General features: G+C 36.1%; 2 protein-coding genes across 2 annotated transcripts; one reads left to right on the top strand and one right to left on the bottom strand.

Moving 5' to 3' along the window:
- The first annotated feature begins 59 nt into the window (after positions 1-59).
- LOC121797455 (probable folate-biopterin transporter 9, chloroplastic) lies at positions 60-3389 on the top strand. Its single transcript, XM_042196217.1, has 3 exons — positions 60-809; positions 1548-2700; positions 2836-3389. Exons 1-3 carry the CDS (start codon positions 323-325, stop codon positions 2870-2872), a joined length of 1677 nt encoding a protein of 558 aa, XP_042052151.1. The 5' UTR covers positions 60-322; the 3' UTR covers positions 2873-3389.
- Positions 3390-10355: 6966 nt separating this feature from the next.
- Positions 10356-12357, bottom strand: LOC121793729 (MYB-like transcription factor EOBI). Its single transcript, XM_042191768.1, has 3 exons — positions 12182-12357; positions 11391-11520; positions 10356-10879 (listed from the first exon to the last, which is right to left on the bottom strand). The coding sequence occupies exons 1-3, from the start codon at positions 12291-12293 to the stop codon at positions 10435-10437; spliced, it is 687 nt and encodes a 228-aa protein (XP_042047702.1). The 5' UTR covers positions 12294-12357; the 3' UTR covers positions 10356-10434.
- Between the last annotated feature and the right edge of the window lie 4992 nt (positions 12358-17349).

Consider the following 17349-nt stretch of genomic DNA (forward strand, 5'->3'; position numbering starts at 1 on the left):
TTAAAATCTCCATATCACAAGATCCAAATTAAACTTTAATTTATATCACAACGAAAACATCTTCGTCAGCTGGAAACCTCTTCTTCACACACTCTCTCCCTCTCTTCGGGAATCACAACTAACCCCCAACCTAATTCATAATTAAATCAATTAATTCCATTTTTGCTCTTCCTATACTCTTCTGGATTCCTCCTCAACTCAATCTCTTCCTTGTTACCACCATATAAATTCCATCGCCATGAACATTCATTTCCTTACTTGAACAAAACCTTCAGAGAATCTCACCAAATTTCGGAGATTTTCTGTAGTGATTCATTCAATCATGTTGATTTGCAGTAGAATCCCATTGCTTCCAACGAGGCTGGGCACCCAATCCCATATGAAAAACCAAGCTTTATTCTCTCCAACATCAAGAATCCTCTGTTCTCAGCAGCAGAGCCCCAAGAGCACTATGAAGGAGTACAGAAGGCGAAGAGCTCTGAACCCAATCATCATCACCCCAGATGAGCAAATCTCTCTGATCAGCAAACAATCCGAGAAAAAATTGATCTTGGATGGGAAGAAGGGGTTTCTGCATCAGGAGATGATGATCCTGTGCGCGCTTGGTTACTATGTGAATGGTTTCAGGGGATTCCCGTGGCTGGCGCTCAACTTTCACATGGCCCATAATCTCAATATGAATCCCTCGACATTGCAGATTGTGCAGAACATGGGCAATCTGCCTATGGTGGCGAAGCCCTTTTATGGGATCTTGTCTGATGCTCTCTACATTGGTGGCGCTCATAGGATTCCTTACGTTTCCATTGGAGGTAAAAGTCCAAATCCAGATTGTTTATTTGTTGAAATTCTGTTTTAGAATTGTGTGTTTTGTGATGTTTATAATCTGGTTTTATTTACTTCTAGTTTACTTGATTGAGTAGTTGTTCTTGTTTTGTGTTTAGTTAGCCTTATGAGTTTACTGTGTTACTATGCCAATGGGATTTGGTTTCTTGTGATTGTTTTTGGCTTTATTGCAGCTTCATTATTCAGTTGATATGGGCTTATCTCGTAGCTTGTTTCTTTCTTTGTGTGTGTGTATGCGTGTCCGATTTTCTTTTTTTAGGACCACCTAAATGGGAGTTTCAGTGTGCATAGTTCTTAAATTTTTACTTTGCTGTTATTTAAAGAAATTGTCTGTTCCAATCTGATCTCTGCAGTATGGAGCAAGCAAAATTGCTGCTTTATAATTCAATATCTCTCCATAATTTGCATTGTTTGTCTTTGTCACTATGGTTGAAACAAAGGCCACATTTAGGATCTGGAGTTTAATAAGGCCTTTTTTATAATGTTCCATGAAGTAAATCGTGTGTTTAACTCTGCTCATCCCAAAATATACATCATGACTCAAACATGTGTCATATGCATAATCGTGTTGTAAATATGAGTTTCTCAGTGCAATGCCTCCTATGTGCATTCGATTTTGATTTATGAACTGAAGTAGATTTACTATATTGTATCTAGCAACGGACCAGCCATGAATGAAGCTGATTTTCTGTATATCTCTTCAGTGGTCTTGCAGGCGCTATCTTGGGGCTCGTTGGCACTAATCCCGGCAGCTAGTAAAGCTTTTATACCCCTCATGGCATGCGTGCTTCTGACTAATTTTGGAGCTTCGATTGCAGAAGTTGCAAAAGATGCACTCATTGCAGAGTATGGCCAATACAACAAAGTACCGGGGCTCCAATCTTATGCACTCATGGCCTCAGCTGTAGGAGGGGTTTTGGGAAATTTACTCGGAGGCATTTTCTTGGTGAAAGCACTGCAAACTAAATCAATGTTTCTAGCTTTTGCTGCTATTCTTGTGCTCCAACTCACTGTATGTTTGAAAGCAAGAGAGGAATCACTCGGTTTACCTCAACCATCAAACTACAATCCTGTAAGGGAATCAATCCCACAGATCATCAAGAGACAGTACTCTGATCTTATGGTGGCAATTAAGGACGAGAGTGTATCACACTCTCTGATTTGGATTGTTTCTTCAATCTTACTAATCCCAGCTCTATCAGGCTCAATATTTTGCTACCAGACTCAATGTCTGAATCTTGATTCCTCAGTTATTGGAATGTCAAAAGTAACTGGTCAATTGATGCTTCTGTCGTTAACTATTCTCTATGATCGATTCGGGAAGAATATTCCTATGAGGAAGTTGGCCAGCATTATGCAGATCTCATATGCGTTTTCTCTGCTACTTGATATGGTGCTAGTCAAGCAGATAAACATCCAACTTGGGATCTCGAATGAGGTATTTGCTCTGTGTTTCTCGGGTCTTGCAGAGGTTATTGCACAGTTTAAGCTTTTGCCATTCTATATGCTGTTTGCAAGTTTAGCTCCATCAGGATGTGAAGGTTCTTTGTTGTCTTTTGTGGCTTCTGCTCTGTGTCTGTCATCCATATTCAGCGGGTTCTTAGGCGTTGGTCTAGCCTCGTTTCTTGGTATAACATCCGGTGATTACTCAAATCTCCCTTTAGGAATCATGGTGCAGTTTCTGGCAGCTTTACTTCCACTCCGGTGGATTGGATGTGTAACTACATCACAAGATCCTACCGAGAAGAATGTCAAGAAAGGTAGAAGTAAAAGAACCCGAAGAACTAGGAGAGTGGGAAGAGTCTCGTACGATCCTATGTACTCCTATCGCCGTGAAAGAGAATCTGACCTACAAAGGTGAAAAATCTAATCTCACAAATTTTCGACTTAGTAAAAGCAATGGAATTTACAGAATTAGGTCTGTGAATGGTGTCTTGGTATACAATAAGGGCGAGATCACTTAATTGATTCTCGCGTTTGTTGTGACTAAAGGTGCTGGCACGCAACAGTCGGTTGGTGGGGAGAGTAACTGACTGAGGCAGCATGGTGTCACCACAAGGGCTAGAAGCCATCAAAGCTTGAGATGTATGGATGCTTAAAATGGCAACTTCAAATTTTCATGGACCACTTCTAGAATTCTCCACATGGTTGGTTTGGCTTCTGCTTCATAACCCCACCCTCGACGTGCCAACTTTGTCATGTAGCTATGATTCAAAATGCTGCAAGGTGAGGAGAATCTTCTGCATGCGAGATCCACCTACCATGGCTACACGTGAACCCCCTCGTTGCTCGAGGGTCGTTGTTCAAATATTCGGGAAGAAGGCATTCTAGTATTGTAACTTGGTAGCATGTTAGTTGCATATGTCAATAATAATGAGATTTGGTTCTATTTGAAGAAGTACTAAATCTTGTCTTGGTTGCTACTTGCTAGAATTAGCTTTTTTGTTGTAGTATTTGGTAATACAGCTGCAATATGCATAAAGCTAGAAGTTGGTGCGATTTATATGCTCTTGCTTCAAGTTGTTGAAAGATATAGTAGTAACAAATTTCAGATGAAGATCTTTTACTAGTAATTTACCAGCATTTGCAGTTTTGGTAGGCTTCCAATTTTGGCAAAGGGAATAATATATGGCTGTGGTTCCAAATTTTAATTGGTGGGACTGTAATGTTGTAAAAAAAGTTATTTGAAGCTAAAAATATCATGCAAAGACAACATTTCAGTGAGATGTTTTTAAAGATGTTATTTTTATGTCTAAAATTTTAATGAGTGTGATGTGTGTGAATAAGACGGATGGCATCTTCAATTAATGAATAGATTTTATTTGCAATGAGAAGTTATAAATGAAAACGAAAAGTTTTGAGTATTTTTTTTAAAACCAAACACATGTAGATAGGGGTGTGGCTGAAAAGTGAAAATTGGCACGATCAGTATACTGAAAGTGAGTCGGGGTTTCTTACGATAATATTGTTTTGAATTTGATTTTTCATCATTTTATAGGGTATTTGCTATAAATTACAAATTTTTGTCAAATTTAAAATTTGCCTATAAATTACCAGAACAATTGATTTATTCTGATTTTCAACTAATAAAGATTTTAACTCTAAAATGCCTTAATATCAGTCATAATTCAAGAAAAGAAAATATTTTAATTTAGAAAAATACTATATAATATTATTTCGTTGTCTAAAATATTATGTCATTTGGTTGACACCCTATAGTGACATGTAAGCAAGTTATATAAAGCTATGTTAGCACTATAATCTTGATTAGTGCAGAATCAGAACAAATTCATAGTTCAATAATTTGCGGATGGATTTTAAAATTGATATGCAAAACCAGAATTTAATGAAAGTTTAAGAATTTACTGATAGATAAGTAACATGATATAGTCATGGACAAACATTAATCAATATTATTGTATTAATATAAGTTGTGTCAAATTAAAGTCCATTGTTATTAATGCTATTGACTATTTTTCACATCATTGTGAATAGCAATATCAAATGAACTACATATTCTAGTCATCAATTAACAAAATTTGTTAATTGACAAAATTCATTAATTTCCTAAGTCGCGTAGATTATAAAAGTAGGTTAAACTAATCAAATTACTCCGAAAACATAAATCTATGCGGATTATTAATTGAATTGCTAGTAAAGCCTCTTTTAATGTGGTTATGCTAAAAGTGAAGACTGTTAGAGCATCATTAACCCTGGCCCGGAATCAGGCCTCAAGTCTCCTCCACGTCATCATTCCCCTAAATTTGAGTCTCGGGCCACAACTGCTCTAACCCTGCAGGCCTCAACCCGGGCCGCAACTAATAAATGACACTATTCACAATTCCAACTTATTTTACTCGTAAAATAGAATACGTTGAACAATTAAAATATGAAAAATTCATTTTTAATTCAAAAATAATAAATTATAAACTAAAAATTAAAAACATTGAACAAAATAAGAAAATCAAAATTAGAGCTCCACTTCCAAATTTCCAACATATAATTATAAATTATACTCCATAAACTAAAAAAATGAGAGAATTAAAATAGTTTCCTCTTCCCAATAACAATGTGAAAATTAAAATAAGCTCCACTTTCCAACATTTATGCACGCATCTTTCCCTCCCTCTCCCTCTCCCTCTCCATTCTTCTTCCATTTCTTCTTCAAATGCTAAAAAAATCAGAAGAAAAAAAAAGGAATGGGGTTTGTGGCCCGGCCCAGGAGGTTCCAACGCAGGGACTGACCGGACCCTGGGACCGTCCCCAGGCCGCAACTGCGGCCCCGGGACCGGTCTGGGCTGGAACTTCGTCTCCTCCAACGATGAGCTCGGGTCGGGACTCGCGATTTGCGGCCCGACCTAGAGCGTTAATGATGCTCTTAGAGCATCATTAACGCTCAGGGCCGGGCCGCAAAAAGTGAGTCTCGGCCCGAGCTTGGCGTTGGAGGGGGAGGAGTTGCGGCCTGGGCCGGTCCCGTGGCTGTAGTTGCGGCCTGGGGACGCTCCCGGGGTCAGGCCAGGCGTGCGATGGAGCTTCCGGTTGGAGGGGGTTCGGGCCGCTCCTGTGCCCCAAGTTCTGAATTTTTACATTTGGAAGAGGGAGGGGGAGAGGAAGAAGATGGAGAGGGAGAAGGGCGACGTGGCCTGCAGATTTTTAAATTTTTTTTATTTGCACTTTTTTTTAATATTCTAATTTTTTATATTTTTTCATTTATTGTTTTTGTATTAAAAATGAAATTCTCATGTTATAATTGCTCAACGTTTTCAATTTTACAAGTAATATAGACTGGAGTTGTGAATAGTGCAATTTAATAATTGTGGTCTGGGATGGGGCCTGCAGGGTTAGAGTAGTTGTAGCCTGGGACTCAAATTTAGGGGAATGATGACGTGGAGGGGACTTGGGGCCTGAATCCGGGCCGGGGTTAATGATGCTCTTAGATCATCTTTCTCTAGAAGGTTCCGTGCAGCCATATTTTGGGGAACAAAATCAAATGAAATTTGGAAGTTAGGGCATCGTTAACGCAAGGGGCCGGGCCGCAAATCGCGAGTCCCGACCCGAGACGCGCATTGGAGGCGATGGAGTTCCGGCCCAGGCCAGTCCCCGGGCTGCAGTTGCGGCCTGGGGAAGGTCCCGGGGTCCGGCTTGGCGGGCGATGGAGCTTCCGGTTGGAGGGGGTTCGGGCCGCTACTGTTCACCAATTTCTGAATTTTTACAATTCGGAAGAGGAAGAAGAGGGAGGGGGAGAGGAAGAAGAGGGAGGAAGATGAAGAAGAGGGAGAGGGGCGACATCAATTTTCTAATTTTTATTTTTTTTTGCATTTTTTTGCATTTTTTTATATTATAATTTTTAGTTTTTTAGTTTATAATTTATTATTTTTGAATTAAGAATGAATTTCTCGTGTTATAATTGTTCAACGTTTTCAATTTTTACACGTAAAATAGGTCGAAGTTGTGAATAGTGTCATTTATTAGTTGCAGCCCGGGCTGTGGCCTGCAGGGTTAGAGCAGTTGAGGCCTGGGCCGCAACTGTAGAGGAATAATGATGTGGAGGAGACTTGGGGCCTAAAACCGGGTCGGGGTTAATGATGCTCTTAGGACCATTCAACTAAAATTAACCAGGTGGATCATAGTACACCGTTGTTACAATTATGTCATTTTCACTATCACATTACTGTGTGAATATATATATTTAATTCAAATCCTATATAGTCAATATTTTACGAACCATAAAACCTAAGCCGGAATTTGCGTGACAAGTGGAACACTATATGTAGGTAATTACAAACTAAACTAGTTGTAGTTTAGTGAGGAGGAGTTTGTAATAAGTGACGAGCCCACGACTCCCAAATAAGGGGTCCAAATTTTTTCAAAAATTACAACTTACAACTAGAGGATGTCATTTTATATTCCAATATAAACTTGTTACTTTTAACTATAGTGCTATAATAGCTTCAGAAATACATGTATGAGAACATGTTAAATATATAAAATGAATAGCAGTTTTATTCGTGTGCAGTCACCTAAGAATGCCACAAGAAATTAATTTATTTAATATTTTGAACGACTATGAAAAAATTTCTATTTTTGTCATTTCAGTTAATTTATTTAATATTTTCAACGTCTATGAAAAAATTTCTCATTTTGTCATTTTGAAATGTTCGTGATTAAAAATCTCATTTACTTTGTTTATAATATTAAGTAATGGAACCATCATTCAGCTAAATATTACACTCATATTTTATTATAAAACCAATTATAAAAGTGGAGGCGATCCAATTTATCGTAATCAATTAGTTAACATGTTGGTTAACCGTATTCTAAAACACGGAAAAAATCATTAGCTCAATTAGTGAAATAGTATCTCTCCCTCAAAATCATGCTTTTTTTACAGACGCACAAAGAAAATATTTTATTACGAATGAACAAGATATTGAGGAATTGTGCAATGTAAAATCATAATAATTGATACGGGTCTTTTTCCATAGAAAAGGGGAATCTTGTGTTATAGTAGAAGCATAAGTGAGGTGGATTATTCAAGAATCGAAGTCGATTCACGTTTCACTAACTTCTTTTCTTTTCTTTTTTTTTTCCTTCACGAAGTAAAAAAATTCTTGTAACTCGTAGTGAGTCAAAACAACATACGAGTACCCAATAAACTACACTAATACATAATCAATTTGGCTGGCTAAGGTAGGTGGGGCCGGGCCGGGCGGAGTAGGCTAACCCCAAAATCAAATGCCTTTCATCAACCCTTCGACATCCGCACCTCGGCCTTATCTGAACTGTTGTTTGCAGTCGACAATCCGAACATTATCCCTGACATAAAGTTGTCGGCGATTGATACGATTATTATTATTATTTAGTTAGTTAATTATAGATTTGCATATCTTTTTCATATCTTTTGTCTTGCTCATTAAGTTAGTATCCACTATTATAAATAGTGGACATTGTTCTTTAGTTCAATCATTCAAGAAATATCAATCCAGTTTATCATTTATCGTTACTTTATCTTTTATTGTACTTTATTTTCCGCAAGTTCATCTCATCAAACCCTAATTGACCGAGAACCCTAGGCTGCTCGACGGGAGGATCCCGCGAACGAACCTAACCCTTCTCCGGCGACTTCGCGCTGCCGGAACCGATACGAGTACCCTCGTATCATCTGGTGCTTTCATTGAGAGCTCATCCTCTGTATTTCCGCCATCATGTCATACACCTACACTGACTACGTCCATCGCCAGTTCAATAGACCGTTCCTCTCGTCACTGCCCATGCCGAGCCCCACATCGTGTTGGTACCTCCAGAGCCAGAACGTGCAATTTGGATACTCCTATCCAGACTCGACATTGTTATATCCGCAACCTCCCGATCAACCGGATTGGCAATGTCTCCCAACGACCAACGATGTCGGCCATATGGAGCCTCTCAACATGCCACGTGATCCAGTGACGCCGGAGTCTGAACCGAACCTAACGGTGGCTGCCTTGGCTTCACAGCTCGAGCGTTTGACTGCTACTATCAAGCAATTGACGTCTCGGATGGATGCAAACAAACGCTGCATGGGTGATCCACACGCCACGACACGACCTCCACCAGACCCTACAGCCAGTGTCATGTACACATAGCCGGTATCGTGTCCCCTACCACAGATGACAGCCGCCGCCCCAGCTGATCTCCATCACGATCCATCTAGAAGCTCGCTGCCTGTTGTCGTTGCTATCCCGCCTCCACCAGCCACAATATCTCTGTCATGCGACTCCAATTTCGGGTATGACTCGATGGAATTAATTGTCGTTGATAATGATGAAGAGGAAAAAAATGTTATTCATTCTAGTGTTGATGTTAGTGGACCAATTTATGGTAGTAAAGATGGCATAGATGATCCATATAATGTTGTTTTTACTTGCCGAGTACCTATACATGTGGTGGAGCATAACATGTTGGATATTACAATGTTGAGCAACAAGATTGATTCTTTTTTGTTGAAAGAGGACGAAGATAGTTCCATTGAGGATATGAAGAAGGTAATTGCTTGTGTATATGCGGTTTGGCATGTTGGTGATGTTACAAGTATTAATCATCGATCAACTTTCCTCGACGCCGATGCCTGGTTGATTCCTCTGCAAAATGACACTGTATGCTTGAGTATTCATGGACGCATTGATGCAGGGAGACGCTCAACTATTCGGTGTATGTTTGACCCAGGAGGATTCCTCGACACTCATTGTTGCTTCATGGTGCCCACCTTGGGGACAAGGTGGATTTCAACCGTGGGGGAGTTGATACGATTATTATTATTATTATTATTATTTAGTTAGTTAATTATAGATTTGCATATCTTTTTCATATCTTTTGTCTTGCTCATTAAGTTAGTATCCACTATTATAAATAGTGGACATTGTTCTTTAGTTCAATCATTCAAGAAATATCAATCCAGTTTATCCTTTATCCTTACTTTATCTTTTATTGTACTTTATTTTCCGCAAGTTCATCTCGTCAAACCCTAATTGACCGAGAACCCTAGGCTGCTCGACGGGAGGATCCCGCGAATGAACCTAACCCTTCTCCGGCGACTTCGCGCTGCCGGAACCGATACGAGTACCCTCGTATCAGCGATGTCCGTCCTACTTGCAGAATGCAATTATGCAACTGCAAATTGAACTCTGCGGCCTTTTCTTTTAGAGTACTTCTTACTAATTGGGCCTGGGTCTTCTTTTATTAGTCATACATATAAATCTTCCGTCTCCTTATTTTAATTGGGCCTTCTTTTAGAGTACTACTAGTTACTGGGCCTTCTTTTATTAGTTATAGTTGCCTATTATTAGATTCGTGCACTTTCTACTTTTATACTATTATAATGTTTTATTCAATATTCTATTTATTATCTCATCCAATTCTACGATTATCAATTCCAGGATGTAGTACACAAACATTTTAATTAATAACTAATAAAGTGCGGATTCAAGTTTTTCTCACATAAAATACTACTCCTTGTTAATGCGTTTGAGTCACTCATGCTCTGAGATTGAATTGATTATAAAGTGCCCTCACTTTCAACATAGTGAAAGTTGACAAGAGTATGAAAGGACTAACATAGCTTTAAACGTATCTGTTTTATTATTTTATATGCACTTTATTGGAATAAAGTCAATATTTAAATGCATTTAAGAAATATTAAATCCCAAATACATGATGTAACTAAACAACCAATACTTTTGCAAATTAACTATAGCTGGAATGTGGAGAATATGCACGCCTAATGAGTGATATATATGGAGTATATCACTTCAAGTAAAATTTAAGTTAAGTGCGTTAACATTTTTTTTAACTCAATTGATTTTCAAAAGGATGTAAAAATGAAAGAGCCTGTGTTACTCATTCAATATGGCTAGCTAGTGAGTCGTGACTTACTTCACCATCTGGATTATGATGGCTGTTAGACCAATAATACAATAAAATTTTCTCAACAGTTAAAATTTAATAAATAGAAATTGTTATCGACACATCAAGAATCGCAAAATTGACCAAAAACAGCCATAAATATTTCATTAAGTCGAAAACCTTCTTTGATTTTCATTGATTTGTTTTATTTCAAACATGAAAACTTGTACTAAAAGAGCTCAAAACTAAATGTGACGGCAAAGTGTGCTGATAAATAGCTCTATTTGTGCTACTACATCCGTGAAGATCAGCCATGCTCCAAAAGCCATCCCATATGCTCAAATCGTTTGGGGTCTCATGAGGCAACACTTCTTGCTCGACCTGTGGGTTCGTTTTTACAAGTTCATGGCCCGATTCATCAAAGGTTGATAGATTATTGACGTTTTCATAAAACAACGGCATAATATATTTCATGTTTGTTTCTTCTTGTTGACGCCGTTGTTCTTGTTGAAATTGTTGTCTTTTAAGAAGGCGAGCCCGCAATTTTTCAGAATTCCGGGACGGGAGTTTGCCTTTTTTCTTGAAGCGTGTTCTCCAGTAGTTCTTGATTTCATTGTCAGTCCTTCCCGGTAAGCTTCTAGCAATTGTTGACCACCTGTATTCATAATTTTGAAATTTGTTGGTTTAAGTGGTATGTACATATATGCATCTCTAATCAAATTAATTTCTATGTGAAAATTAATGAGTAATTATTTGTTTTTAGATTAAAATGTACTTCCACCTTCCACGAAAGTATACAATGTTTGATTAGTATACGTTTTAAGCAAATAGTAGTTGGATGTTGATGAATGTATATTTTTTAGTGATTAAAGCGTATTATCACTATTTAGAGAAGACGTGGCTTTTTTGTATGTAAAATTAAGAGGTGTTAGTAAGCTAAAATATAAAGCGGAATATGAAATTATGTTGAAAAAGGTATACCCTTTATGGACCTTAAATAAGACATTTGTAATATTTTTTTTGGAGAAATTAGGAATAATATTTAAACAATTGGTCTAGTCTAAGTAAGACATGCTGCATCAAACTTACTAGGAAAGGGAGAAATTATTGAGTGATTGATGGTGAAATATTAAATAGTAAATGGGTGCATGTAAGAAGAATATTACCTGTTACCCCATCTAGCATGTAGTTCAAGGATGACACTCTCCTCATAAGGGGTTATTCCACCCCTCTTGAGATCAGGCCTCAAGTAATTCACCCATCTTAATCTGCAGCTCTTTCCATTTCTTTTTAATCCTGTTGTCCAAATATTGAGAAAATTTAAATAATAAATTATCTTTATTGATTGATGATAGATAGATATTCACTTAATTTTTTTTTCTAAATTAAATAAAACTGCAACCTAGTTAGAAGGAAACAACACTAATTAAAGAGAGGAAATTGGAAAGATTGTATATTGAAAACAACCATGCATACTAGATTAATTAGTATATGTAAAAATAATAGTTGGAGCTCATGAACTTATCTTTTAGAAAACTTATAAGCTATAGTTTATTTGTATACCATAATTATAAGTGGTTAAGTTACATACATTTATTGCTAAACACTCCTCAAGAGGCTATATCTGGAGTAGGAGTACTAAATAACTTACAAACCGATTTAAAGAATATACTATGTTGATGCTCAGCAAAACACCTTCTAAAGAGGGTATTTTCAGAGCATCCGGACGGATGTCCGCGCGGGATGTCCGCCATTAGGCGTGGGAGGGGCGGATGCGGACGTCCGCTGCTGATACCTCACATCCGCGGCTTTCCGACGACGTTGACATTGTTGAACATCATTTCATTCGCATCATTTTGAGATGGAAAATGATCTTCTTACATACTCCATATAATTTGTGAATAATATGTTTGAATTTTTTATAGAATTTAAAAAAACGATCGATGAATAACCTAACCTGCAAGCGTAGCGATAGCGTTCCATTTGCCGTCTCCATGCAAGTTCACATACTCAACAAGCAATCTGTCTTCTTCAGCAGTCCAAGCTCCTTTTCTCCACTCTTCTTCCATCACTCATCAACCTCTCTCTCTCTCTCTCTTATGTGTGTGTGTGTGTGTGTATGTAGTCTAGTTAATTCCTAGCTTGGCTAAAGGTGTTTGTGCTTGCTGCATATTTATATTGGCCATTATAGTGCAATATGACTTAATCAAATTAATCATCAATCTTCATGTCATTATCAAACACTTAGGATACCTATCTTGACATAAGATAAAGATCAACCTTCCTGGCCCATCTAGCATCAATAAATTAATACGCCATAATATTAATTTTGTCAATAATATCTCATAGTATCTTATAACTTTGTTTAATATATTTTCGGATTGATGATCGTAAAAATAGTGTAAAGATCATTTGAATCTACGTAGCCTCTACGTTGGATTTGAAATAGTTTCCTTGACAATTTGGATGGACTAGTTTAATTAATTTTAACTTCAATAATACCTTTAAAATTATTATTGATATCATTAAAAAGAGTATTACTTAAAGATATTAGATTGGTCCTTTTTTATTGATTTATTTGAAATTAAAAGTACAAAAACAAATCTAATTTTAATTTTTATAAAAACTAATAATGATATTTGTTAAGGTATTAAATGCTTATGAACTAATGTAAGAGGTGCTCAAGAAAGATGCTCGTGTAGTCGTGTAATATATCGCTTCTCTATAGTTATATAGGAGTATAGTTTTTTTTATTTTTGTCTTTAAAAGTATTCGCTATCGTCTTATAACTTTGTTTAATATATTTTCCTTAGTATAACGAGTGTCCAATATGACATATAGTAATTAATATCTATCTATATTTATAATAGAGTAATAAATACGAGATTATGGAAAGCTGTGTGGACTAATGAATCTCGAGTTTGGTGGGCAATTATTTATTCTTGAAAACCACTGAATAGCCAATGCAATCTCAACAGGTGTGGATTTTGTCATCTTGGTGCTATATAATTAAAGATTCTTTTTGTGCTTATTATGGGTATTTAAGCCTTTAAATATACTCCATTAGCAGACAGGTGCTATGCTACTAATATCATGGTTTCAAATTTATATAAGTGGAGATTGAATCAATTGTAGCTTTTTAGAGCATCCACCGCGGAGAGTACACTGCTGTCCGTGCCAGCGGCATGGCACCGCTGTTCGCCGTTGCGCTCTTGCCGCTGGCACGGCGCGGCTCTTAGCTAAGAGCACGTCCGTGCCAGCGAGCAGGGCGACGTGACGCGTTTCTATTGGTCGTTAGCATTTTTTTTCTTTTTTTTGTAAAAATTTAAAATAATACCAAAAATTAAAAATATATATTTTTGGATTCCCAAAAATATAGAGATTTTATTACCATTTTTTGAATTTTTTTTTTAAAAAATTAATCCCAAAATCATCTATAAATACACACATTCATCATCCATTTAGGCGAAATTCGGCCACGAGTAGTGAGTTTTTTTATTTTATGAATTTAATTATGTAATTTTAAATTTTTAGGATTTAAATTATGTAATTTTTAATTTTTAAGACTTTAATGAAGAAAATTTTAATTTTTAGGATTTTAATTATGTAATTTTTAATTTTTTTTGTAATTTGTAATATTATTCCGGTTATTTTTAATGCATTTTAATATTGTGAAAATGTTTTTTATTTAAATTGAATAATAGAATGGTGGGACCATTGAGCATTCCTTGCGGAAGAGCACGGATGTGGGTGTTGTGCTCTTACCTAAGAGCAGGGAGTAAAAGTGGATCCGGGTCCACATCCGTGCTTATTGGCAAGAGCACGGATGTGGATGCTCTTAAGTTATTCCAAAGGGCAAGAATGAGTGCTACAAAATTGAAATTCATCATAGTATTTTCAAGGAGAAGAAATAATATCATGAGGGCGTGTCTTATATAGTTATATTTGATGTAAAATTATGCATATTTCTTTTCCATTATTACCAGCAAACTATTTTTTTTCTTATTTTCAGCCTAGTTCAGAACAATATTTCTTTTATGTGCCGACATATCTCAAGATTCAAGAATCCATTTCTATTTATTTTCTTTAAAATAAATGCATAAAAATATTGCGATCCAAAAGTGATAACATAGTCATTTATAGTTGTATGAATGAAATATTTTCAGTTATTCGTAATACATGACTGATTTGAAATTTGCTAAAACTTGAGAGTTGATTACTTTTTTTAATTGCCGAATCAAATGGATCAGCGATTATATATTATCTGATTAAATGCAACCCCCTTAAAAATATATTACTTTTAGTTATTTTAAGATGTCATTTCAAAGCAGATTAGGATAAGATGAAGATCATATAGTAATATTTTAACTACATAATTAATTGAGATTATGGAATGTTTGAGGGATGCCAACGGGCAGGGGCTTCTCTAGAAACATTAATTAGCTTTATGATCACGACATCCACGTTGTCGAATCTACTGAATCTCATAACAATTTATGATATACAACAACTAGGGATTTTCTATATTATTTCTCTCTTTTCTAACTCATTACTATGTCTTTGGGTTTAATGTAGCCATTATTATATAAAGGAACTTATAATGGACTCGTGCAAAAGGTTTTATTGTGGGATTCTAGACTTTAAATTAGTATTTTGATCAAATCTCTTGTAATATGAAAGTCTTTAGTTTATGTTATCAGTACAAAAGTGAGTATTTATTCTATTACGTCGATTGACTTGAGTCTTCCTGATAATAATACTTAGGGCAGAGTAAAAATACCGAAATACCGAAATATCGCCCTTACCGTATCGAAAAAATAACGAAAATACCGGATTTTCGGTATACCGCAATTTTCGGTAAGGTATCATACCTTACCGATTTATTTCGGTACGGTAACGGTAAGAATTTCATATACCGAGGTATATCGGGGTATACCAAAAATACGGTATATACCGTAATTTTAGGTATATACCGAAAATATGGTATATACCATAATTTTCGGTATATACCGATATCAATATATGCCAAATTATATCAAGTAAATTCATACTTTTACAAAACAAATAAATATTTACATGTAGAAATCAAATCTTGCCTCATTATAGTTGTCGGGTAATCATGTAAATATAAAATCAAATAAACTCAATTAGGAAAACTTGATATCGTTGAATCAATTAGTTTCAAATAAATATAAGATTTTAGTTAATTTAGTTCCAAACAAATATCGGTGAACGTTATGTGATTGCGTGGAGTTTAATTGTTGCAGTTTTTTTATTGAATATATTTGAGTTTGATTAAATTTCATGTTTTCTAAGTATTTTTGAAATTTTATTTTCATTTGTGTTTGTATTTAGAATTATTTACAAAATAATGATACTTTGGTATGTCGTATTGTAGTCCGATATACCGCAAAAGTACGGTATACCGAATTTAGATATGACATACTGAAAATAAGGTATGGTATTGATATTGAAATTTGTCATACCGAAAATAAGGTATACCGAATTTTCGGTTAGGTAAAGGTATGATTTTTTCTCATATCGAATTTTCGGTAAGGTATACGGTATGATGGTTTCGATAAGGTATACCGTACCTACCCACCCCTAATAATACTGTTCTAAGATGAGGGAAAATTCAAATTTTGGATGAGTTTGGAAAAAAATTTCCATTGAAGGGATTTTTTTTTTTGCTTTCTATAAATTGGAAAAATGTCAATCTTATTGGCGTGTTTAAATACGTCATATCATTGGCATTTTTTCAGATTATGTACGTACGTATATAGTTATTTTTCTTTCTAAAAATATAATTGAAACCGGTAATATACATCTTTCTGCTAGAATGGTTGGCTTAGCTTTTGTCAATAAAACTATAAACACCTTTATATGCTACACTAAACTTTATGCCATATCATCCAATAACCAAAATACCAATTGATTATTACCAAAGCTATCAACAAAGAAAACTCCACAATTTTAACAAAGGCAATAAATTACTACTGTACTATCAATCAGTAGCACTGAGACATATGGCTCAATGCCCAATATATAAAATCCTAAAATAAAAAAAATGAAAAAAAACCATTTGTTATCAAACTTGTCTTATAATCACTTGGGCTGTGGGGGATGATTTGGGCATGTTCATCACCTTCTCCTCTGCCAAACTGAACATTTCTGGTTTCAGAGGTTTGCCTCCATCTTTACACGATTGAATAAATCGAATAACCATCTTTTCAAACACACCGCCATTTCTCAAAAGAACTCGTATAACTGGAATTATTGAGACGTCACATATCGACCTATTAATCTCAACTCTCTTTAGATGGAGCAGAGGCGGATTCCGGAAATTAGACTCTTCGCCACTCTCATCACTCTACAATGTTTAGTTCAAGGAAACGTATCGACCGATAATCCGAAACAGAAGAAGAAGAGGAGGAAGAGCAAATTAACCAACCTTATAGCCAACATGAAGAAATAAGGTCTCCACCTTAGGAAACATCATCTCAACAAGATGGAGCATATCTTTAGCATCTTTCACATCGTTGAGCAGCAAAAATTTAGCATTAGACGACGGCACAGCCATATCTTTCTTCTTCATCTCCAGGAGGAACTGCAGGTAACCACATGACATAGAATTCTTCTTGCAAATGATCAAAAACAATAACAATCAAACAAACAATGGAACAAACCTCAACGCAGAATCTGGTTAACAGTGACCTTGTCAACATGGCAAAGGCTTTTCGAAACTTGAAAAATGGTATCGAATTTTAATGAGACATTTTCATAGTATTTCAAACAAAAACTTGCATTACTCAAAGATGGTACATCCAAAACACAACCTCCACCTTTCGTAAAAGCAGCTGAGAGTTGTAGATTCAAGAGATTAGGAGCCCAAATGTTTAGAAGCCCCTCCTTCACCTAAATACGAGGAGTCAACCAAACATCCCCGACTACATGCGTTGTCAAACTAGAAGATCGGATATCGAAGTTTCCTCTAATTGCACTAATGTTCAAAACTAACTCTTCTAACGCAGGAGAGCCCAAGAGAATTTTGGTCATGGCTTCTGCACTCATGCAATCTTTCTTATCATGATATGTTAGGCTCTTGAGGTGTCCCCACTTCACATT

This window comes from Salvia splendens, chromosome 3 (assembly GCF_004379255.2).
Source record: "Salvia splendens isolate huo1 chromosome 3, SspV2, whole genome shotgun sequence".
NCBI lineage: Eukaryota > Viridiplantae > Streptophyta > Magnoliopsida > Lamiales > Lamiaceae > Salvia > Salvia splendens.

What these genes read in the sequence shown, in the direction of transcription:
- LOC121797455 (XM_042196217.1), top strand. Translation starts at nt 323, where the DNA reads ATGTTGATTTGCAGTAGAATCCCATTGCTTCCAACGAGGCTGGGCACC. An exon ending in TCCTTACGTTTCCATTGGAG is followed by an intron (nt 810 to 1,547) that starts GTAAAAGTCCAA and finishes ATATCTCTTCAG; the next exon opens with TGGTCTTGCAGGCGCTATCT. An exon ending in AGAGAATCTGACCTACAAAG is followed by an intron (nt 2,701 to 2,835) that starts GTGAAAAATCTA and finishes TTGTGACTAAAG; the next exon opens with GTGCTGGCACGCAACAGTCG.
- LOC121793729 (XM_042191768.1), bottom strand. Translation starts at nt 12,293, where the DNA reads ATGGAAGAAGAGTGGAGAAAAGGAGCTTGGACTGCTGAAGAAGACAGA. An exon ending in CGCTATCGCTACGCTTGCAG is followed by an intron (nt 11,521 to 12,181) that starts GTTAGGTTATTC and finishes TTTGGACAACAG; the next exon opens with GATTAAAAAGAAATGGAAAG. An exon ending in CATGCTAGATGGGGTAACAG is followed by an intron (nt 10,880 to 11,390) that starts GTAATATTCTTC and finishes TTATGAATACAG; the next exon opens with GTGGTCAACAATTGCTAGAA.